Raw genomic sequence first — 26,402 nt, 5'->3', positions numbered from 1 at the left:
GGGGTTTTCCTTAACCCTGTCTGCCAAGGCTTTTTTATGGCCCTTCTGGCTCTCCTAATTTCATTCTTAAACTCCTTCCTGCTAGCCTTATAATCTTCTAGATCTCTATCATTACCTAGTTTTTTTTTAAACCTTTTGTAAGCTTTTCTTTTCTTCTTGACTAGATTTTCAACAGCCTTTCTACACCATGGTTTCTGTGCCCTACCATCCTTTCCCTGTCTCATTGGAACATACCTATGCAGAACGCCACACAAATATCCCCTGAACATCTGCCATATTTCTGCCATACATTTCCCTAAGAACATCTGTTCTCAATTTATGCTTCCAAGTTCCTGCCTGATAGCTTCATATTTCCCCTTACTCCAATTAAGCGTTTTCCTAACATGTCTGTTCCTATCCCTCACCAATGCTATAGTAAAGGAGACAGAATTGTAATCACTATTTCCAAAATCCTCTCCTACTGAGAGATCTGACACCTGACCAGTTTCACTTCCCAATACCAGATCAAGTACAGCCTCTCCTCTTGTAGGCTTATCCACATATAGTGTCAGGAAACCTTCCTGAACACACATAACAAACTCCACCCCATCTGTATCCCTTGCTCTAGAGAGATGCCAATCAATATTTGGGAAACTAAAATCTCCCACCACAACAACCTTATTATTACTACACTTTTCCGGAATATGTCTCCCTATCTGCTCCTCAATGTCCCTGTTACTATTGGGAGGTCTATAAAAAAAACCCAGTAGAGTTATTGACCCCTTCCTGTTTCTAACTTCCACCCACAGAGACTCAGTAGACAATCCCTCCATGACTTCCTCCTTTTCTGCAGCCGTGGCACTATCTCTGATCAGCAGTGCCACGCCCCCATCTCTTTTGCCTCCCTCCCTGCCCTTTCTGAAATATATAAAGCCTGGCACTCGAAGTAACCATTCCTGCCCCTGAGCCATCCCAGTCTCTGTAATGGCCACAACATCATTGCTCCAAGTGCTGATACATTTATTTGTAATTCTTTTAAGATATCTTGGAGCTAAATAATTATAAACATACTTGCACCTTGGAACTGTCAAGATTGTTTATCTGGTGATAAGTCATTCAACACATTGCGAAGTTTTATCAGTTCTCTGCTATGCCTCTATTATGTGAGATCCTTGTCATTAATCTTTCTTGTAATAAAAAAAATTAACTTTATCATGTGCTGTTTGTTAAATTATTTATTCACTAATTTAAATGGGGTGTGGAAACACTGTTTTGGAAACACTGTCAATGTCTGAACTGTTCTTAATCCACCCCTTTCTCTTTCATTGACCACACATTCCCAGTAATCTGGTCGTCCCTCCCAAGGTGGTGATTGCTGTGGTATCTTTTGTCCAACTGCAATAAGTAAAAAACTCTGGATTTCATATGCATCCTAGTCCCAATGCCATTCCTGAACTTACATGCTCCCAGCAAGGATCACTGCATAGTAATCATTCATTCAGATCCTGCCCAATTGGCCTTCCACTCAACGACATGGAAAGGCACACTCCAGATCAAGGCTCCAGTGTTTTGGGTCACATGATGCATTCATCAATCAAGTCATCATTTTTTAACCCAACATTTAATGATGACCCAGTCTTCTCCTTTCCAAATAAAATCCAGCCATATAGTGTTACACCCTCACACACAGTATTTACGTAGTTACACCCTCATATACAGTATCCACGTAACCACCAAGCGCTCCATTAAAACTGAAACAAGCTCACCTGCAATGCAAACCTGCTTTTGACTGGTTTATCTATATTCTTTTGGACAAAAAGTACAAAGACGGATTTTGTTTGCTTTTGTAATGAGCAATAGGAAGTGTGGAAGGAAGTGAGGAGCCTGAAGTCATTACCGGGAGGCTGATTATGATTGTAAGACACATACATGAAAAAATCCTTGCAAAAGATCAACAAAGTTCTGTGCATTGGTTGTTGTATAATTCGTTGAAGTGGGGCTTGAACCCAAAATTAGGGAGCACCAAGGCTGATGCAACATGTTTGAAATCTGTAACTAATCTTAAGAACCAGATGAATTTTAAATAACAAAACATTCCAAAATAAATATTAAAATGTAGAACTTCATTACACTAAAAAATTTTGGTTACAGTAAATTTGTCTTTCAAAATTCACAAATGTTCATGCTTGCTTTCAAGGACTGAAAGACTCCTGAAAACCAGCAGAATTTATGATTGCATCATCTGCCAGGTAAATGCTTCTGCCAGTTTCTATTAAATTAGAATCAACTGATATGTAAAATTGTTTATCCGTACAAGTTTTTTGTTCATAGCCATCTTAACAAATCAAGGCATAAATCGTTTTAATGAATATCAGTATTAAATCATTACTCATTCTTTACTTATTTGTATGATTTCTACCTTTAAAACTACTGTATATCTAAACTGTTTGAATTTCATTTTTGTTGAGTTCCTCAGTCTTTTGCTTTGTGCAAGCTAGGAAACATGCTAAATCTCTACCTGGATTCTTGCCAAAAATAACACTTGGTATGATATCTGTATCAAAGGCAAAACAAAGCACCAAATCATAGGAGCTTGATGATGGTTGATAGTCTTTCACAAGTCTATCTTTCTTTCTGAAAGTGACTGACTCTAACCCTCATCAAAGGGGTACATTTTAATAAGCAGATTTAAAAAAGGAAAAGAAGCTGTTATATTGAGTGATATAGTAGGATACAAGAGAAAATCTGCAGACACAGGTGGCCCCCATTTTTCAAAGGTTCGCTTTACGACAGCTCACTGTTACAAAAGACCTACACTAGTACCTGTTTTCGCTAACCAAAGAGGATTTTCGCTTTTACGAAAAAAAGACGCCCACTTTGTACGAGTGTTTACCCCGAGAATGACTACCATGACGGTGAAGCCTTGTGTGGGCAGTTGTGTGCGCATGTGCATACGTATGCGTGGACATGCAGTGGCATGTATGTGCGCATACGTGTACGTGCCAATTTTTTTCTCCAGATCAATTTTGGCTCCCTCTTCCCGATTCAGATAAATGAAACTACATCGTACATACAATATTTCTACTTCACATAGGCTGTATATTTATCATATAATTCCTGCATTTACTATATGTTTGTGTTATTTTAGGTTTTATGTGTTATTTGGCATGATTTGGTAGGTTTTTTTGGGTCTGGGAACGGTCAAATTTTTTCCCATATTAATTAATGGTAATTGCTTCTTTGCTTTATGACATTTCGGCTTACAAATGGTTTCACAGGAACACTCTACCTTCGGATAGCGGGGGAAACCTGTACGGTACTGGAAATCGAAGCAACACACACAAAAACCTGCAGGCCTGGCAGCGTCTATGGAATAGAGTAGACAGTCGACATTTCAGGCTGAGACGCTTCTTCAGGACTGAATATAAGAAGAACTAAGCAGCAGAAAATGTTATAAGTACAGAAAATTGGAAATATCAAGGCTGGAATCAGAAGAGCATAGAGAGGGTTGTAGGACTGGAGGAGACTACAGCAATAAGAAAAAGTGCTGCCTTAGAGGAATTATGCATGGAAACTTGATTTCTGCAGCATTATCAATGTTGTTACAATGCAGCGGGGTAAGCAGCACAGACATATCCAAGTTCAAAAACTTGATGGCTTCCTTCACTTTGTGGTAAAGTTATTGCAGGATTGATGACCTGGGCCTTAAACAAAGCCCCATTATTGAGCTTCAAAATATGAAATATGTATTCATAAAATATGTGTATCCAAACAAAGTATTAATCTTAATCTGAACATTACCTAAATGCAGACAGAAAGATATCTATTATAAAATTTTAACACTGCAGACAAAGTTTTCATTACCAAAAGAATATCTCACTTACAAAAGGGAGGTTATTGTACGTAATGAAAATGGGGAAGGACTGGGTATTTTTCCCATATATACTGCCTATTATTTTTCAGGCTTGCCATACTTTTGTAACAGTCATTAATTTGGTAACAGCTCACAACTTCCATCTACTTCTAACAGATTTGTCTATCATTGACTATTATGGATACAGTGGAGATGTGCACATCTCTTGCTCATGTTGCAGAGTGTTCTATCTTTACTTAGACTGCCTCCCCTTCCAGCCCCATTGAGTACCTCTCAGCAAGCTAGACCTCACTGATTTCTTCCCTAGGCCTCTGGACCAAGAGACTTCTTATCATCTTGATGTCAACTTCTGTCTCAATTCACTGAATTCTCTTTACTCGGAGTTCAATTCTCCTTAGCAACTCCCCCAACCTTTGGTGGAGAGTACATTGACCGGTCGCATCACAGCCTAGTATGGAAACGCTGATGCCCTTGAACGGGAAATCCTACAATGGAAAGGAGTGGATAGGGCCTAGTCAATCATGGATAACCATTGAGCACACCTATATGGAACACTGTTGTAGGGAAGCAGCATCTATCCTCAAGGACCCCCAACCACCTGGGTCATGCTCTCTTTTCTTTGATGTCATCAGAAAGACGGTACCCACACCACTAGGTTCAGGAACAGTTATTACCCCTCAGTCATTAGACTCTTGAATTAGTGGGGATAACTTCACTCTCCCCATGACTGAGATGTTCCCATAATCTACGGACTCACATTCAAAGACTTTTCATCTCATGTTCTCAATATATGTTGCATATTTATTATTAATATTTCTTTCTTTAATATTTGAACAATTTGTTGTCTTTTGCACCTTGGTTGTTTGTCTACCCTGTTGGGTATGGTCTTTCACCGATTCCTTGATTCCTGGATTTACTGCATAATCCCTCCGGGTTGTATACGGTGACATACACGTACTTCGATAATAAATTTATTTTGAACATTGCCAGCAAAGAATTCAGGAGGACTTTCCTTACTGATATGAAAGGGGAGCTCATTCCCACAGAGAGCAGTTGGCTCAAATCAGTTCATGGGAAACTGGATAAGTGTGTGAGAGAGAAATGAATCAAAGATTACGCAGATAGATATTAATGCCGATTATCATGAGGACATGTGGGGTATGAGAACCAGGAGGGACAAGATGGGCTGAGTAACCTTTTTTTTAATGTATATATCCCATTTACTCTGGAGTAAATGGTTATCCCTTTAATCCCTGGCATCTCAAGTAGTCTGACTGCTCCCAATTTGTCATAACAAACAGGACAGATCCAGTTGCTTCCTTGTTTCTCATTCCACATGCGCCCCTCTCTCTCTCCCAAATCTACTCCCTTTTTGTCCTCCTCTGGAAAATATTCATCTCCTAATTCACTTTCAATTAGCTTTTTAAAAGATCACCTCTCTAATATCAGGCCTTCTATTCATCATAGTTTTTCTGCAGCTATCGGTCGGTTCAGCCACACCCAGAAATCTAATGTCCTAGATCCCAATAAAACTGCTTCCTTTCATCCTGTCCTGTCCTCGGCATACACCACCTCTGCTCCCTAAAGACCAGGGGACCTAGACTTAAACAGACATGGCAAAAAACTAGTCATCATCAAACATGAGGAAGAGTGCATTGTTGGAAGTACTGTTTCATCTGTTTTCTCATCTGGTTATAATATATTCCATGTCACAATTTTAAAGAAGTGCCAATCGGTTAATTCTGGTACTCTGGCCAATATTAGTCCTCAAGAAACATCCCTAAAAACAGATCAATGCCAAATATGCAAATTTCCAATAGCAATTTCCAGTTTTAAAGTATTTCATTGGTTCTGAAGTGATTGAAAGATTAAAAAGTTGTGTAGCGTATAAGAGACTTTCTTCTTTTAAGATGCTCCTTAAAGCTTCCGAACACCTGTCACAATATTTTCTTCCATGATTCGATGTCAAACTTTGTTTAATGATGCTTCTTTCATGCACATTGGGAGATTTTATTGTGCTACTGGCACAATATGAATACAAGCTTTTGTTCCAGAGCTCAGGTATTGACTAATATTGCTAGGGCAGCACATTTTGCTCTATTGCAGACTAATAAAACAGAGCCTTTATGCCAGGACATTAAACCCTATAAATACTTTGCAAAAAATCAATCCCAAAATATTTAATGCAAGACCTTAGTAGTCTTAAAAGGGATCATTATATCTACAATTAGGATCCAAATGCCACTGTACTTTTTAAATAAGGTCACATATTGAGAATCTTTACCTCATTCAAGGCTTTGCTACTTATCATAATATGCACTCTACAAAGAATGTTATAGTGGAACAGAAATAGACCATTCAGCCCAACAGATCTGTGCTGACCTTCATGCGCCATATTTTCTTCATTTTAAACCAGAAGGAAACACCCTCATTTCTTCCACTCTCACATATTAAATGGGCTTACACTAATTGTGATAATAAATTCCACACTCAAGCCAATAAGCAGTAGTTAGATTTACTAGTGGAAATCTTGTCGCTTTAGCCCCTAGATTATGTCTCCTCTACACTAAGTCCTATCAGAACATCTCAAATCTGAAAGGCCATCCCTCCACCTTCACTTTCCTGAAGAAACCATCTCTAATCTGTCCTATCTTTGCAAATATATCTTTTTGTTATCTCCTCAAATCTTCCCTGCACCTCAGTGGCAACCAAAGACAATCAGACTTACGAATTTCTATTATTTATATACTGTACTTTATATCTTCTTACATAATATCCAAACCAGAAATAAACAATGCATGTTTTATATATTTTCACTTTTATTTTCCTTAATAGAAGCAGCAAATATTTGACAATATGGTGCTACCAATGTCACTATCTGTAACTCAGCTTATCATGGCAAATATCTATTTTGCACACATTAGTTTAAATGAATACATTCAAGTAACAGCTCTTATTGCTAGGAGTAAGCATTGTCAATAGCTTGTCCTGGTCCTATCACACAAACACCACAGCCAAGAAAGTGCACAGGCAACTCTACTTCCTCAGGAGGCTAAAGTAATTCAGCATGTTCCTGCTGATCTTCATCAATCAGGTGCCACGGTGGTGTAGCAGTTAGCATGATGCTATTACAGCTCAGTACGGAGTTCAGAGTTCAATTCTAGTGCCATCTGTAAGGAGTTTGTAGATCCTCTCCACGAATGTCTGGGACTCCTCTGGGTGCTCCTGTTTCATCCCACGTTCCAAAGGTGTACTGCTTTGTGGGTTCATTGGTCGTTGCATATTGTCGTGTGATTACACTAGGCCTGAATAGTTTGGTTGCTAGGCAATCAGCCCATTGGGCCGGAAAGGCCTGTTCTGCACTGCATCTGTAAATAAATAATTTTTTTGGGAGGGGACACAGTGTAGAAAGCATCCCATTCAGATGCATCACCGGTTATATGGCATCTGCTCTGCCCAAGGATGCAAGAAACAGCAGAGTTCAACACGGCACAGCGACTACCTTTCCTCCATGGTCTTTGTCTACACCTCTTGCAGTGAAAATACTATAATTAAAGACTCTTCCTTTCCCAGGCATTCTCTCTTCACACCCCTCTCACTGGGCAGAAGATCATGTACCACCAGGCTTAAGATCGGTCAGCTTCTGACCTGCTGTTATAAGACTTCTGAATTGACAACTTGTACAGTAAAGATGAACTCTTCACCTCACAATCTACATTGACATGACCCTTGTTCCTTATCATCTGCCTGCACTCCACTTTTGCATGATTATAACGCTATTTTTTGTTCTCAGTTATTGCTTTCTCTTTCCACTACCTTGATGTACTGATGTAATGAAATTATCTACACGGATGGCATGCAAAGTAAAGTTTTTCACTGGTACATGTGACAATAATAAAGCAACTTAATTTATAATAGGGACCATCTCATCAAAACACTTGAAACCCTACAAGAGTGGACACAAAATGAAGAGAAACTAATTGTTTGTTGATAATGCCTAGATTAACCCTGGTAGAATCAAAATTAGCAACTCTTTCTATTTTATTTAGTCAGTCCCATTATATCAATGCCTTCTTGTTTTCTGATGCTCAACTCTCCGGCCATTGAAAACACTTTCTCTTTATTTATTTTATATAATGACAGTAAAGACTTCTATCAGATCTCTTCTTGATATTCTCATTCAGTTTAATAAAAATGAATGATCGAGTTAAAACCTGAAACTATATATATGCATATATTTAACTGTGAAATCTTCTGTAGTAATGTATGAAATGGACATTCCGCATTTATTTATGTCATTTAATAGGGTTTTCTGGCCCATCGAACCACATTCCCAACAATCCCCCGATTTAACCCTAGACTAATCACAGGACCATTGACAATGATCAATTAGCTTACCAACCAGTACATCTTTGGACCGTAGGAGGAATGCCATGTGGTCACAGAGAGAACATACAAACACCTTACAGGAATTGAACCCAGGTCACTGGTTCTGTAAAGCACAGTGCTAACCACTACGCTACCCTGTTACACCAGCTGTTTTACTGACCCCGTCATCCCATGCAATTTTATTAGCACTCTTTGGATTAAATATGCATGGTAATTCTTATTCTTTCAAATTTTAAATCATAGGATCATAGAAAATTGTAGCAAAGGAAGAGAATATTCAGCCTTTCAAATCTTTACAGATCATATATGCTGAGAGACTGAAGAAACCTGAATGTACTTGAGTCTCCTTTGCATTACCCACAAAAGGCTAGTATGCAAGTACAGCAAGTACGTAAGGGCAATGAAGTGTCGTAGTTTATCGCTAGGGGAATTGAAGATCAAAATTGGAAGTTTACCCTTGTATGTTCTGTTGATGAGATCACATTGGATAATTGTGCACAGTTTTGGTATCCTTCATTAAGGAAGGATGGAATGCATTTGCAGCAACTCAAGAGTTGATTTACTAGAGTTGTGTCTGGAATGGAGGGTTGCCTTATTTACGAAGGTGGGAGAGACTGGCCTTGTACCTGCTGGCGTTTAGAAGAGTGAGTGTGACATGGAGAAGTACAGCACAGGAAAACCATATCGGCACCAACTAAAATGCCAATCTCACTCAACCCATCTGTCTCCTCATGGTCCATAGATCTGTTCCATGCATGTTCAAGTGCCTGTCTAAATACCTCTTAAAATTTGCTTTCATATTGACTGAAACATTTAAGATCCTGGGCTGTCATGACAAGACTGACGTCAAGAGGATAATTCCTCTTGAGCAGGATCAGAGTTCAGTGTTTATAAATAATGGGACGTCTTGGTTCAGTGAAAAACTTTGTTTTGCATGCCATCCATACAGATAATTTCAGCAAATCATTGCAGTGCGGTTGTACGAGGGAAAAGCAATAACAGAAAGCAAAATAAAATGCTACGGTTACAGAGAAAGTGCAGTGCAGACAAAAAAAGCAGAAGGCCATGAGGGGACAGATCATAAGTCACAAATCCACCTTTCCACGCATGGAGACTGCTCAATAGATTTTTAACAGCAGGGTTGAAGATGTCCTGGAGCCTGCTGGTAGGTACATTCATGCTTTTGTATGATCTGCGCAATGGGGGGTGGGGGCGGGTTTCAGGAGAAGATGTTGAGGTGAGAGGAGTTTTTGATTATGCTGACTGCTCCACAGAGGTAGCAAGAAGCGCAGACTGGGTCTATGAAGGGGAGGTTGGCTATCGTAATGTGCTGAACTATGTCCACAACTCTGCAACTTCTTTTAGTTTTGGGGCAGACCAAACGGATGCATCTGGATAGAATACTTGCTTTGGTGAATAGATAAAATTGGTGAGGGCCAAAGGGGACATGCCAAATTTCTTTAGCCCCCCAAGAAAGCAGATGTGCTCCTGTGGTTTCTTCATTAAGGCATCTACTTAGCTGTACCAGGACAGTTTATTGGTAATGTTCACTCCTTGGAACCTGAAGCTCTCAATCTCAGCATCATTGCTGTAAACCGAAGCACATGCAGCACCCCTCTTTGTGAAGCCAATGACCAGCACATCTGTTTTGCCAAGATTGGGAGAAAGATTGTTATCACGACACCATGCCATCTGGCCAATTCTATATCCTTTCTCTACTCTGACTCATCATTATTTCATACTCAGCCACTACCAGGATATCATTTGCAAACTTCTAGGGGGAGTTAGAGCAGAAGATGAGGTTACAATCAGATTAACATAACCTTAGTAAATGGCAGGGAAGACTTACGAGGGCCAATTGGTCTACTTCTAGCCTGAATTTGTGTACTTATATGAAGGGAAACATCCAGTTATGCTCCCAGTGAATGCCAGCTGAAATAGAAAGATTTTTGGTGAGTTAAGGGCTGGGTACAACTAGAAAAGTGGTGGTGGTGAGGCTAAGCTCAGATCAGCCATTTTCTTACACAATGGGAGTATCAGACTTGAGAACCTATAAGGCCCAATTTCTCCTGCTATTTCTTCTGCAGTTGTTCTTAAACAATGTTACTTCCTGCTGTTGTTAAGGGTGCAGATTCTACATTCACAGCCATGTGCAGTGATGTGGCTCCCAGCAGCTGCATGCTGTCAGTTTTTGTTTTGGTAAACCACATAGTTAAAATTCACAGGAAAGTCTTTGGTTATGTCTGCACAGAGGCAGAATCACTTTATTTCTGCCCTCCATCTGGCACACTGCACGCCGCAGCTTAACAACTGTAAACTCCTGGCAGTTCAAAAGAAAAAGAGTCGACAAGTCTTCGGCCAGTTACACAGAATGCGCTTACACGGGAGTAATTTTGCAATGTTCACCACTTCTGAAACCTGGCTCCAATGAAGGCACTGAAATGGGTGCTGGAAGGATTGCAGTGTGTATCTGTTATTACCTTGCACAAGCAATCAAGGCTGAATTCCTAACTCAGATTCTTTCATCACTAAAATTCGTGCTGAGGATTGTGAGAGTTGTGTTTCCTTGCAACCCTTAAACTCAGTTTTTTCTGTGCATGGCAATAAAAAAAGTAACTACAAGCAAAACTACAAATAACAGAGATCAGTCTTCAAGATTGTCTGGCAACATTATGTCGCATAAAATTCAATGAATGGGTGTACTGTCCTAATAACAAATCAACAAAAAGGGAGAAATTACCACACTTTTTCATTAAAAAAAACACTTAACTGTATGCCACATTATTCTTTTAACAAAATGCCTTAGACAACAATGTTTTGTTAAGGATGGCTGTTGATAACGTGTCATAGCAACGGGCTAATCAACATTGGGAAGGATAATGATGGAGTGGACTAGGTGATGCCGAGGTAGGGAATTGGCTATGTCCCGTGTCACCAATCAGTAGACAATGACTCACATCCTTGTGTGCACATTGGGTAATGGAATGTGACTAGATGTGATGATCTGCAGTTGTGGAATCTTCTATACAGCACTGCTTAATATATAATACAAATGGATGTTACTATATTTAGGAATGTGTTCATGGCTAAGTAACCCATTTTGGATCAATGGATAAATATTTGACAAGCTAATTTTCTTGCACTCTTTGAAATAGCATCATAGTCCTTACAGGAGGAAGGTGAGATTACATCTCATCCAAAAGATAGCAACACCATCAGTGCAGCACTCCCTCAGTACCACACAGGAGTGTCAACCTGGATTCCTAAGAAGGACCCTGGAGTGGAATGTGAGCTCACAGGCCTTCAGGTGGAACCACTATCCATACAGTCACAACCAATGCAAAAAGATGGGGGTCGCTTGGTAGGCTGGTGCAGTGAATTACATCTGTCACCAGGAAAGGGAATGGGGCAAAATGTATTGTACCGGTACCGGGGGGGCAGCAGGAGGCCATGAACAATGGCTACCAGCCAGCAGAGAAAATAAAAGCAGATGACTGTAAGAGCAGGAGTAACACCTGAAGCCTACACCATCATTCAAGTCAATCTGTTTGTCTCAGGCCACAACTCCTGTTGCGTGCTAGCTCCGCATAGGCTTTTAATTCCACAATGTTCCAAATAGTATGTACTTCCTCTTTAAAGATTTTCAGGGATCTTGTCTCCACACCCCTCTGGGTTAGAAAAATCAGAAGTACATCACCCGCTTTGAGAAGTTTTAAATGATCGCTCCACTTATCTGGTAACTAAGAGTCCATATTCAAGACTCTCCCACTACAAAAACTTTTCATTTCTGACATTCCTGATCGTATTTATTTCAGGAAGATCAGCCCTTATTCCTTTAAACATCAAGGATACAACTTTTTTTAGCCGCCTGTGGTAGGACAACTGTCCTATCTCATAAACTAACCTGGACTGCCTCCAAAAGAACCAACTCCAGGCATGGCTTCACCATTGCAAACAACCTCATTTCTAAAACATATTTATTTCTGAACACCTACTCTCTTGCAATAAAGGCCAGTATGTCACTTATCATTCTAACTACGTGCTTTAAAAAGTACAAACAAGGGAAGCTCAGGGTTGTGAGCCAGTTTGATCCCTTGTGACAAAGTCTTGTACACCAACAGAGCCTTCCTCAATGCAATGGGTTCATGTCTGGGCAGGGGAAGGGAAGACAAAATATGCTCCACCCACAATAGAGCTTTAGAAAAGGCTTGTAGCTAGCTGAGCGATGCCTGTCCGGGATTAGGTGAACCTGCAATATCTCTCCATTTAAAATCATCTCGGCCATGCCATCTTCTTGCAGATACCATCAGGCAGGAGTTAAAGATGCCCGAGCCCCACAGCATCAGGGCCAAAATACAACTTCCCTTCAGTTCAATACATCATAAGCACTTTGAACTTCTCTCCTTTTTTTCCTACATGTGTTTCTTGCAAAATCTGCACAAAATTTATGCTTAATTTATATTTCCTTGTGCATACTGCTTATCTGACACTACGGGCCTCTGAATCTGCTGCAACTAGGTTTTTCATTGCACCTGTGCATACGTGTGCTATAACAATAAAGCTGCCTTTGACTTTGCAAACCTTAGAACAAAGGTGAAAAATCCTTAAGAACAGAATAGCTGAACATACAAACTAATAATTATCACAGTGCATCACAGACATTCACCTCTGTTGAAAGTCATAAGGCAACATTCTTTGCACTAGGTTGTCACAGGCTACTCCAGCAGATTCTCCATTACAACCGATGGGCAGATCACAAGTTTGCATTCACCTTATTTTCTCTGTCAGAATTGAACATCAAAGCTCATTGCAGCAAATCACTTGGATTGGAAATCTGCATTGGCTCCCAATTACCAAACTCCAGACCAGTACCATTTCAATACAGGTCTTGCATTATCATGTGAACTTGCTAAACAGTTGTAATTTATCACCTCTTTAAAAGTGCCAAAGGAAAGGTAACTGAAGATGTCAAACCATGGCTTGAGACACAAAGTATGAATGGAAATAGAGATCAGGCAGATTCTATAACAATGTCAAAACCAAACCACATTAGGACCCAAACAGGTTAACTACTATTAACTATTAACCTAGTCTTGGACTGCTTCATGATCCCTGTCTAAAAGCCTACAGCTATTCCCCACCATTCAGGACTTCTGTAAGAGGTGAAGTCCCAGAAAGGCTATATTTATCATCAAGGACCCTCACCACCCAGGCCATAGCCTCACTCAGTGTTGGCATCAGGCCATAGGTATAGGAATCTGAAGACTCGCACCTCAAGGTTCAACAACAGCTTCTTCCCCATTGCCAACAGGTTCTTGAATTAACCTGAAAAACCCTAACACTACCTTGGACTATATTTATTTCTCCCTCAGTCAACTTGCACTAATATCATTACATTTATTTTGCCATGTAAATTATGCATAATTTATTTTAATTTAAGTTTATTGAACAAACGTTATGTTTGTAATAAACCATGTTGCTGCTGCAAAAAGCTCAATTCCATGGTATTTATCCCGTGCATGTCAATAAACTTAAATTTGGGTAGTCTACGAAATATGCAGTGCAAGTCTGTAGCTGTGTTTTAATTTGTGAGTTAAAAGAAATTTTGACCCAATTAATCTAAAGTACTTGCAATTTACTGGGAAAATACTTCTTCAGCTTCACAAGCAAAGGGAATACACCCACTTACTTCCTCTTGAGTTGCATTCTGGTTTTTGAATGTGCTAATAGAACTTGTGGCTACAACACTGTGGCTGCTTCACATGCCTTGTTCAACAGCTTACTTCTCAACCACCCTGAATGTCTGGTGAAGTATCATATAAAGAAAGCAGTTCTGTGTATAAAATTGATCAACGTACAATCATCATACAATTTATGATCCAATATAACGGGGCAGATCTTCCGTTTGAAAACCAGCCAAGTTGCTGGCTGTTGAATAATTTACTGAGCAGAAACTCAGGGCTCCTGAACCTTCCATTTCTATAGGTGCTGACCCCAAAACATGTTCCTAATTCTACCGGGACTCCTTATGGAGTCTGCAAGGGCAGTTCAGGTCACCTCAGATGTTCCTGCTCTCAAACCTCTGAACTTTATCAGATTAACAGCAGAAACGTTAAGAAGATTTTTTTTTATATCTGATTTCACTCAGATGATTTTTAAAGTTTAAATATTTGTTAAGTTAATGCCTTGTCACTTTTATTTTAGTGGAAGTCAAAGACTTCCATACTCCTTTGATGTCACTGATAGTGTAGACAAGGGTCAGGTTCTCATTGGCTGACAAAGCCATTCAGTGAGTGCAGCTCGTCACGCACTCAGAGAGGGCATGCTCTGCACAGCATCAGCAGTTACCTGGGAGCTGACTGCATCTGGAGTCAGACTGAAAGGCAACTGGCAACAGTGGGCAATTTGTCTGTCAGTAGGAACTTCAGCTTCACCTCTTCGAAGCAAAAAATCAGAGAACGAAGGAATGCAAACATTCCTAGATGTAGATGGTGATTTATCACAGAGCAATTTTATTCAACCTATAACCCTAGGGTCAAGGGTCAAGATAGACATAGATGAAGAGATCCCTATCTACTGAATAAATGCTACTGCTACCTCCATTTCCAAAATGGTTTACAAGAATGCTGCCAGGACTCAGTGGCCTAAGTTATAGAGAGGACAGGCAGAACAGGACTTTATAGCTTAGAATCTAGGAGATTGAGGGATAAAGTTATAGAGGTCCAGAAAAACTATAAACAACACAAATAAGATAAATGCATATGGTCTTTATCCCAGGGAAAGGTAATTAAAAACTAGAGGGCATAGGTTTAAGATGAGAGGTGAAAAGTTTAAAAGGAACCTGAGGGACAACTTCCTCATGCAGTAAGTGGTGTGTCTATGTTGTGAGATGCTAGAGATAGTGACTGAGGCAGAAACAATAACAACACTCAAAGACATTTGGACAGGTATGTGGATAAGAAAAATTTCATGGAATTTGGGCCTAATGTGGGTAAATATGACTTGTTTTGGTGGGAAAAAAGGTCAGCACGAACAAATTGGGCTGAAGGGCCTGTTTCTGTGCTATATGACTGTGGTGTTTAAAGAAAATGTAGTTGCTGTCTATGTTCTGACCAAGGCAATATACAAATACTTGTTACAGAAAGGGCAACCATTCAACACTTAACACTGATCATTGGCTACTTAACTTCATGCCTTCTTTCCTCTCTACACCATTTCTACAGCAACCCCAGTCTTTAATGATTCACTTTTTCTTCTAAAAGCTCTCTCTGCTATCTAAAATATGTGATCTCACATGTATTTACCTTTTGTAAGGAAGGAAAGATGCTTCATGACTGATTCTAACCTTTCATTCCAGATTTATTTAAATGTAAATTCCCCAAATGGGATTCAAACACATGCCTGGCCCATTTGCCTAACTGTTACAATACCCCATTCAATAGTTCTTGCTAAATGGTTCTTGAAGCCCAAGAGCTCCATTGTCAACTTTGCCTTAACCAAATAGATGCCATCTCTCCTAAAAGCAGTGCCTGTATTAATACTAGTTTGTTCCATTTGAATGCAATTTAATCACTCACTTTTTCCCTGTGTAAGGTAGTCTACAACAAAAAGACACATTCAATGGGAGAAGGAAGAGATTTAAAAGGGACTTTAGAGGAAATTTCCCCACATAGAGGGTGTTGAATATATGAAAATAAGCTGCCAGAAGGAGCTGTAGAAGTGAGTCCAATTGTCGCAGGAAAGCAGCAGCCATTATCAAGAGCCTCCAACATCCTGACTATGCTCTCTTCTTACTGCTGCCATTATGAAGGAGGTACAGGAGCCTCAGGACTCACACCAAGTTTAGAAACAGTTATTACCCCTCAATCATCAGGGTCCTGAACCAAAGTTGATAACTTCACTCAACTCATCACTGAACTATTCCTACAACCTATAGACTCATTTTCAAGTTCTTCATCTCATGTTCTCGATATTTATTGCTTACTTATTATATTTTTTCTTTTGTATTTGTCCATCTTGTTGTCTGTTCTCAGCAAAATCCTTTTTCTCCCGGATCTGGAGAACCTTATGCTGCTATGTCGACCTTTCTGGCTGCCTAGGGAATTCACGTCTGTTATTATTACAGCTGTGTACATCCCACCACAGGCCGATGCCAACCTGGCTCTCAATGAACTTTGTGAAACCATTAATATCCATGAAACCACATGCCCGGGGCTGCTTTGATCATCGCTGGAGACTTTAACCAAGCATCACTGACCAGAGCTTACCCGAAGTTCTGCCAACACGTCGAGGTGAGCACACGGGGAGGAAGCATACTCGACCACTGCTACTCTCCCTTCCGCAATGCCTACAAACCATTTCTCCAGCTCCCGTTTGGAAAGTCTGACCATTCCTACATTTTTCTCCTACCTGCCTACAGGCCAAAGTTGAAGCAGGAAGCGGCCATAGTGAAAACTTTCCACTTCTGGTCCAACCAATCAGACTTGATGTTACAAGGCTGCTTTGATAGCGTCACCTGGGAAATATTTTGTCAGGAGCCTCGGAGACCTCAGCCTGCACCCCACCTTGTGCAGCTGGATCCTAGACTTCTTATCGGATCACCGACAGATGTTAAGGATGGGCTCCCTCACCTCTGCCCCTCTGACCCTCAACACAGGTGACCCCAGGGTTGTGTTCTGAGTTTCCTCCTCTACTCCCTTTACACCCACGCACAGCTCCAATCTGCTGATCAAATTCGCTGATGACATGACTTTGATCAGCCTTATTTCTAGCAATAATGAGACAGCCTACAGAGGAGAGGTTGACACCATGACACAGTGGTACCAGGATAACAACCTCTCCCTCAATGTCCAAAAATCAAAAGAGCTGACTGTGGATTACAGGAGGAACGGAGACAAGCTCGGCCCAATCAACATCAAAGGGCCTGCAGTTGAGAGGGTGAGCAGTTTCAAGTTCCTCACTATACACATCACCAATGATCTCACCCGGACTGTGTACACACCAGCTTTGTGGCAAAAAAAAAAAAGCACAACAGTATCTCTTCCACCTCAGCATGGGCCCCTAAATCCTCCAGACCTTCTACAGGTGCACCATTGAGAACATCCTGACTGGCTGTATCACCACCTGGTATGGGAACTGCACCAACCTCGACCATTGGGCACTTCAGAGAGTGGTACAGACAGTCCAGTGCATTTGTGGATGTGGATTTCCCTCCACTGAGGACACTTACAGCAGTAGGTGCAGAAAGAAGGTCTGGAAGATCATCGGGGACACCAGTCACCCCAAACACAAACTGTTTCAGCTGCTTCGTCTGGCAAACACCACCACAGCATTAAAGCCAGGACCAACAGGCTACAGGACAGCTTTTTTCCTACAAGCCATTAGATTTTTAAATTCACATGCCTGTACATTGCAACAGAGTCATAACACAAAGATTTGTACTCCCTCATGTTGTGGAATGGATGTAAATTTTTTAATAAATTCTAAATTCTAATTCATTGATTATATTCTCTTTCTTGTATTTACTATGAATACCCACAAGAAAATGAATCTTAGAGTTCTGTATGGTGACATACATGTACTTTGATAATATATTTAAACTTTGAGCAATGACTAAAATACGTTTAGGTAGGTTCAAGAATAGAAAAGATTGAGGAATATGGACCAAACGTGGGCAAGTGGGACTACCTTGGATAAACACCTTGGTCAACATGAACAAGCTGGGCCAAAAGACTGTTTTAATACTGTGTGATGTCCTACACAGCCATATATGTGACTCCAGCCTCACACCCCAACATGTTTGATTCTAAACTGCACTGTAATGTTTAGCCAGCTGGTTGGTCCCACTAAACCACCAACCACTACCTTCCCACAGCACATAAATCCAAGTCAACCTTACTACACACCCACACCCTTGAGAAAACAGTAACTGCAATTACACAGGGGCTTACAGCGGAACTGCGCTGCAGCGCATGCTGCAGAAGCAATGCACTACACCTACTCCTAAACTAAGGAACCATTGTGCATGCTGCAAGTATGGTTAGTATCTGTAAGAAACCGGTTGTATTAACGTAGCATTTCAACCTGCACAACTGGGTGTCCGCTGCCAGACGCCTTTACAGCTCCACGACTGCCCTCCGTCTCGTAGTGTGCTCTATGATGGGACTTGGGCTGTACTTCGATCTCCAGCTCGTACGGTCCTGAATGGGATGGCAACTGCCAGTCAAGGGCAGGCAAAGTAGAGCTAAGCAAAAGGAAACAAGTGTAATTTAGCAACATGCTTTAATCACACTCAGTACATGAATTCTGTGTCAACATAGGGTTACATATTTCAGGTTTACCTTTCTTTCAGAAATATCTAATCACAGATATGTGACAATTTCAAATACTAATTTATTTTACTCTCCTGAAGAGCAAAGTTTTGGTCTCTACATCATGGCACTCAGTATCACATTTAAATAAAACAAGATTTACAAAGCAGTTTTAACAACCACAGGGAGTTTACATTACATCAAGAATTGGCTTTCAATCAGATGGTTTTTATTATGGTGTTACTTTGCATCATTAAGTAAAGGTAAGACCTTATCTCGGCTAAGTAATTCATTTCCTGTAGCCTAGATTTGTATCGCTCTCAATATGAATCTTGTCCTTGGCTTGATGTTTGAATGCACATAACAAGGCTGATTTCTTCCAAAAAATTCCCAAACGATTTAAGTTTTTGCAACAGGATAATCAGTTAATGGTCACAGAACTTTTGTATTGTATGTACAGCTTCTCAAAATAAGCAAAGAAATGAGCAAATAAGAGAGTGAATCCACCAGTGACATTTCCTCTCTCAATTCGTCTTATTTTGTGGTAATGATTTTTTTATTGGTTTGAAACTTACAAGAAATATGATTTTACTAGATTTATTTTCCAAGATATCAGCCATCTTTAAGATAGATTGTGGCTATCATAATGTAAATTAATTTTACGTGATCCGGAAATTAGTCAATATTTTTTATTAAATTAAGATGAATGTAGTTTTTCTAATTTGACACAAAGTTAGTCATAAGAAGGAAATTCAAAACTTTCATACAACTGCAGGTGTTAATTTTTTTAATTATTTTTAATAATTTTATTTACAATTTTACTCTGAAGAATTACATTTAACTTGAGCTTATTTAAGCATTGCAAAATAGGACAGCAAAGCTCCCTTAACTAAATTTGGAGATGGTTTCAAATGTTTTCTATGTTGTACTTTTTATTTATCTCTAAATCATGCTATAAAACATTTTGTCAAGTTAAGTAAATTAAATGAGAAAATGCACTTAAAAAGATCGACCATAAATACTTTTTAAATCAAACATTTACTGAGTATAATGAATCTTCAACCATAAATTATTTTTGTCTCTAACTTTACATTTTCAATTTAAAAATAATTAATGAAAACTGAAAATTTCATGGGAAATGAAACTTTTAACAAGATTGGGGGAGGAGGTTCGTGAATTAGTTCTCAGTCACTTGCATGAAATATAATCAGCTGAACATATGCTTGCTTGGCCGGTAGTTCCACAGAGAACCATTTTTTTCCTTCCCACAATCCAACTTCTCTCTGCCATTTAACATGGACTTGCTACTGAGTCCAGTGTTGGAGGAAGTCACTCACAGAGAAGAGGCCTAACTTTGTATTCAACTGTAAATTTTATGCCAGGGATGAGTAACGTAATGTGTGCAACTCCTTTTATTTCAGTGATGGGGAATAGGTACTGGGGGTGTGAAGATAGTACTTAAGTTATTTTTAATTTTTTTTAATGATTACTCATTATTTAAGCCAGTTTGTGTCATCCTTTAAATATCTTCGGAGATATTTAAAAACAGTTTAAATGTCTTTGTTGGGGCATTCTAGGATAAGACCTCAGGATCCACCACCTGAGGTCTAGTTGTTTCTCAGAATCTGTTCGACTCCAGAAGAACTCTCAGGTAAGTGGGGTCAGCTCAGATAACCCTTCCTAGCAAGCTTAGAAGAGTAAGAGGTGATTTCAAAGTCAACAATGTTCCTACACATATCAACAGGACAAATGCCAGGATAATTTTCTATACGGGGAGAAAATCCAGGAATCTGAGATGCAGAGGCACTTGGGAGTCCATTTGCAGAACACCCTGAAGGTTAACTTGCAGGTTGAGTCAGTGGTGATGAAGGCAAATGCCATGTCAGCATTCATTTCAAGAGGTCTAGAACACAAGAACAAGGATGTGATGCTCAGGCTTTATAAGGCACTGGTGGGGCCTCACCTTGAGTATTGTGAACAGTTTTGGGCCCCTCATCTTAGAAAAGATGTGCTGGCATTACAAAGGGTCAAAAGGAGATTCACAAGGATAATTCCAGGAGTGAAAGGGTTATCATATGAGGAACGTTTCATGGCTCTGGGTCTGTACTCACTCGAATTCAGAAGAATGAAGAGAGGATCTCATTGAAACCTTTCTCAAAGCAAAGGGTCCACCATTCAAGACTGAGATGAAAAGAAATTTCTTCAGTATGCAAGTAGTATTTGGACTTCCTACCAAAGGGGCTGTTATGGGAAATGGGATATGCGCAAAAGAGGGGCAGTGAGTTAAAAGAACAGCTATGATCCCATTGAACAATGGTGTAATGCTAATTCCTGTTTCTATTTCTTATGCTCTTAAATTTAAGGCAGGCAGCAGAAAGTTCAGATGCAAGTCAACCTGATCTGACAGCAGTTGCAATTCCACAACTATTCTTAACTTCAGCTGCATTCAAGTCACTGGTTCAAAAGTGGAAAATAAAACACTTTCATTACTATACTGAACACTTAACACATAATTTTAACTCCTTCTTCTGTATAATAAAACTTTGGATATAACCATTAGTGGCACACTGAATTGGAATGATCCACAGCAATATCAATCATGAGTACAACCCTCCCTACCACTGAGAACATCTACATGAGGTATTTGCCTCAAGAAGGTGGCAAATATCATCAAGGGCACAAGCAGGTTTTTTCCATTGAGGTTGGGTGAAATAATAACTACAGGTCATGGGCTTAGTCGAACATGAGAGGAAACCTCTTCAGACAAAGGGTGGTGAGAGCATGGAACAAGAGGTCAGAGGATGTGGTGGACACAGGATCGATTTCAACACCTCAGAGAAATTATCCAAGGCCAATGATTTCACTTTCAAGGATTCTTTATCTCATTTCGTCATGTTCTCCTTATTTATTACTATTTATCTATATTTGCATTTGCACTGTTTGTTGTCTTCTGCACTGTGGTTGACCTCTCATTGATCCTGTTATAGTTACTATTCTATAGGTTTGCTGAGTATGCCTGCAGGAAAATGCATCTCAGGGTTGTGTATGGTGACATACAGTATACGTACTTTGATAATTAAATTTACTTTGAACTTTGAAATCTGGATAGGTACATGGATGGGAGGGGTATGGTGGGCTATGGTCCAGGCACAGATCGTTGGATTAATGGTTCAGCATGGACTAGATAGGCTGAAGGACCTAATTCTATGTTGTAGTGTTCTATGACTCAATGATCCACACCATGTGGGCCATGTCCTCTTCTTGCTACTACCATTGTACAGGAGCTACAGAAGCCTAAATTCCCACACCATCAGATTTAGGATTAAATACTTTCCTAAACCTATCAGTGTCTTAGCCCTGCATAAGCCTAATCCTGGCTCAGTGTCAGGGCAGTACAGACAACTTGTTGCACTACAACAGGCATGTTTCTAATTGCTGGAGGAATTCAGTAGATCAGGTAGCACTGATAGAAAGAAATGAACAGTAGCTATTTCAGGCCAAGAACCTTCATCAGGACCGAACAGAAAGAAGGCAGAAGCCAGAATAAAAGGGTGGAGGGATGGGAATGAGCACAAGCTGGCGGGTGAAGGGTGACCCAAGTGAGGAGGAGAAGAAGGCAGTTAATTGGGGAAGTGGGAATGATGTGAGAAGCTGGGAGGTGATATGCAGAAGAGGCAAGGAATAAACAAGATGTTATCTGATAGGTCAGGACTACAGACCATAGAATAAATGGATGGAGCCGAGGAACAAGAGGAAGAAAGGCATGAGTGATGGGCAAGCCATGAGGGAGGGGAAGGAAAACGAGAAGGAGTGAAATGATCAGCATTTTGGATGTGTTGCTCCAGATTTTCAGCATCTGCATTCTCTTGCATTTTTTATTTTGTTGCACTATTTCCTTACTTCAACAGTATTTCTCCTTCACTGTCTCAAGTAACTCATATAATTTATAATTTGTGTGTTGTCTGTATCTATGTGCCTGAGATGTTGCAGCAAGTTTTCTTTCCATTGTACCTACGCATATGACAATAAAGACAAGTTGAAAAGTGGCCATCACAGTCGAAAGGTCTCTTCATATGTATCCTTCAACTGTTGTTGATTCCCTGTCCAAATGTTATTTGTCAATTTTTAATAAACTATAGCTATTACTATACTCCATAAGATCTGGAGTTTCTGACTTGGAAAGAGTGAAACTGGGTTCCCTTAATAGAAGTGGATATCAGAATTGAGAGGGTAAATTGATACAGTGGTCTCCTCGTTATCCAGCATAGCGCTGGCAGAAAATAAACACACTGGAAACCACTGCCTTTCCACCAATTACATGCATTCCACCAAAGTTTAGCAGGCAAGCAAGAGAACCAATGTAGAAATTCATTGTTAAAAAGCTCCGATCTCTCCATCTCCCCACTTCTTGGTTCCACACTTTCTTGCCATTTGCCTAAATCAATTGTTAATCCGGTTATCAGACACACTCTGAGAATATGGGCTCAATTCAGAAAACATAATGGGGTTCACGGTTTTCCTCTCTCTAGTACTCTTCTACATAATCATCTTTTTCAGCCTACCATGCAGGATTTAACATTTCTAGATTGGCACAGAAAGGGCATTACGTGTTTTGAAGATCTTTTCATAGATAAGCACTTTGCAACTTTTGAACAATTGTCTGTAAAGTTTGGCCTACCTAACACTAATTTCTTTAAATATCTCCAAATTAGACATTTTATTAACCCTTTAATACCAAACTATCCTGAGGTACCCATTAAAAATGTTGTGGATTTGTTACTTCGTATGAATCCATTGGGTAAAGGCTTACTTCCTACTATTCGAGATATGTTAATGATGTTGAAGTGAGCCCCCTTTGACAAAATCAAAACTGCCTGGGAGCATGATTTAAATTTTTCTTTGTCTGTCAAGGTTTGGGATTCAATTCTCAAGTCAGTTAATTCAACTTCCCCATGTGCTCGCCACTGCCATTTACAGTTCAAGGTGGTACACAGGGCTCATACATCTAAAACTAAATTGTTGCGATTCTATCCTGATATTAGTCCCTGTTGTGATAAATACAAAGGGGGTGAGGCCTCTCTTATTCATATGTATTGGGCTTGTCCTAGCTTGGAGAAATTTTGGAGAGTTTTTTTTTAAACTTTATCTCACATACTTAATTGCTATTTGGAACCTAACCCTCTGATTGCTCTTTTCAGTACTTTGGGAGAAGCTGACATACATTTAACTCTGACTAAGCATCGTACATTGTCTTTCACCTCTCTTTTGGCCAGACGTGCAGTCTTTCTTAGGTGGAGAGATGCTGCCCCACCCACTCATGCTTAATGGCTCAGAGACATTATGTCCTGCTTAGACCTTGAAAAGATTTATTATTCACTTCTTAATTCAGATATAAAGTTCCAAAAGGTGTGGGGACCGTTTCTTGAATATTTTCAAAATTCCCATTTAGAATAAGGGTGCATCCCTCCTTTTTTTTCTTTTGCATTTAAATCCCTTACTTCCAGCTTCTTACAGTTAAGATCTATGGCTTTTTTTGATGTGTTAACATATTATAGTTTAGGTAGTAGGCAATATACCTTTTTATTATAAATACAGCTCTGTAGTGATGTAGTTATGATTAACTTTTTTAATATATTGTAAGGTTGGCTTGGAGTTGGGTAGTGGGAGGGTGGGGTGGTAACTAACTTTACACGATTCTACTATGGGTGCTTTGCTTAATTGTTATGAATTGTACTTTGATATGTTTGTTTAGCACTGTATAAACCTCTTTTTTTTGTTTTGTTGCATTGTAAAAACTCAAAAAATGTTTTAAAAAGCTCCAGTAGCTAATAATTACACTGCAGAATCATCACTACAGCTGAAGGAATGCCTGAAATAACTAATAAACACTTGCAGGTGAATACATTTATAAAAGTCACAGTTTTTAATAGAAATTCCATTGTTTATTTTATTAATATGGAGCAACTTTTCAGGGTTATCAGGTCTCTAAGATGTGCTAAGCTAGAGTCAAATCCACAGGAACCAATCCTGCACAAATTATAATGGAAATCTGGAACTCTTCTTCAGGTTAAAAAATTAATCGAGGCTTTCAAGACTTGAGGTTGACAGACTTTGATTTTTTTTTGTTGGTCTGTCATTATCACATATACAGTGAAAAACATTTGTTTGAATGTCATCTAGGCAGATCATTTCATACACAATTACACCAAGAAGGTAAACGAAAGCAGGAAGTAGAGCATGTTGTCGCAGATACAGAAATGCAGTGCTAGTAAATAAATTAATAGTGATTCAGAATTAGATTTATTGAATTAATACAAATATAGAAACATAAAATTCTTAGAAGGCTCAACAGAGTAGGTGCACAATGGAATTCCCCTGAACTGAGTCTAAAAATCGGAGCTCACAGTCTCAAAATAAGGGACAGCACATTTAGGACTGAAAAGAGGAGACATTTTTTCACACTAAGGGTAGTGAATCTGTGGCATTCTCTACCCCAGGAGACTGGAGACTCAGTCCAAATAGTGCACCCAAAACTGAGACTGAGGGATTTTTAAATATCAGAAGAATGAACGGATGGATGAACATGAAAGGAAATGGTTTGGAGGTAGACGTTCAGCTAAGAGTTTGTTAAATGGTGCAGCAGATTTGAGAGATTTAATTTCCTATCTCTTACATTTTGCAGATAGAATTAAGCTACAATGAAACAGACCGGAGGAATAACTTATGGGGGTGATACTCTAGCTCATATCATGGTATAGTCCAAAAATGTTCAACAATATGATTTACATTACAAAGTGATCAGATTATTAAAAAAATAGCAAGTCAGCTGTCACCACTCTTAAGTGCAATGATTAATAAGATTTGTGACATCAGATTTCTGCAGCATAGTGTTTACTATACCAATCAAGCAAGCCAGAAGACTAATCTGCAATGCACAGACTGGAGTCCAAATCCCACCAAGATAGCTGTAGAATTTAAGTGTAATTAATTAAAAATAATAAAGTCAATAAAAGTCAACTATCAGATTACTATTTCATAATTCATCTGATTCACTAGTACTTTTTTTTTTGAAAGAGAAATAGTTTGCTATTTTTACTCAGAATTCATACGGGATTTCATGCCCACCAATGTGGTTTGATGCCTAAAAGAACTTGGATCTGGAACGATTAGAGATGTGGAATAAATCCTGGCTTTCCCAGCACAGCCCTGTACTATCAATGAACACTCCATGATATTCCTATTTTGCATTGTAAGCTTCTGAGAAGATTGACAGAGAGCTTTAACTCTCTTTCTGACCAAGAATTAAATGTAGTTATGTTCAGTATATAAAAAAGGACAGCCAATTACCGCTAAAGGCACAAGGTTTTAAAAGTTCATCATCATTAAAGGGGGAAGCCTGAAACAACATCTGACATCCAAAGCTGTGACAGAAGTCAGGTGTTTCACCTGGACTGGAGTGTATAAAGTTGCAGTATTTATAGGGCAAATATACACCAAACCTACTAGAAAATACTAAGATGTGTCCAATCTAAGGTCAGTAAATTTTCTAATAACTTGATAAGTTTTAATTACAACCTATCAACCTCCCTGACACTTTCACCAATGTGGAACCTCACTCTTTCAGATATTGGTTATTGGATTGAAATCAAAAAATATTAAATATTTTATCTAATAACACCAAGTAAGAGCTGCTTGGTATAAAATGTCAGCCATTATATTTTATACTAATGATAAGCCCAGATCACTGCACTTTCTCTGTAACTGCAATACTATATTCTGTGTTTTATTTTTCCTTTTACTGCCTCAATGTACTTATGTTTTGAAATTATTTGTATCAAAGTTTTTCACTG

General features: G+C 39.4%; 1 protein-coding gene across 2 annotated transcripts in view; it reads right to left on the bottom strand.

The window, feature by feature from the left end:
- The window catches only part of nfatc1 (nuclear factor of activated T cells 1), a 286,505-nt gene that overhangs the window by 222,853 nt on the left and 37,250 nt on the right, over window positions 1-26,402 (bottom strand). For both annotated transcript variants that reach the window (XM_073050710.1, XM_073050704.1), the window contains exon 3: window positions 18,326-18,485. In XM_073050710.1, coding sequence (XP_072906811.1) covers window positions 18,326-18,485 — 160 coding nt within the window. The remainder of the gene's footprint in view (window positions 1-18,325; window positions 18,486-26,402) is intronic.

This window comes from Hemitrygon akajei, chromosome 1, assembly GCF_048418815.1.
Source record: "Hemitrygon akajei chromosome 1, sHemAka1.3, whole genome shotgun sequence".
NCBI lineage: Eukaryota > Metazoa > Chordata > Chondrichthyes > Myliobatiformes > Dasyatidae > Hemitrygon > Hemitrygon akajei.
Note: the sequence above shows the minus strand (reverse complement) of the source record. Positions and strands in the feature narration are given on the sequence as shown.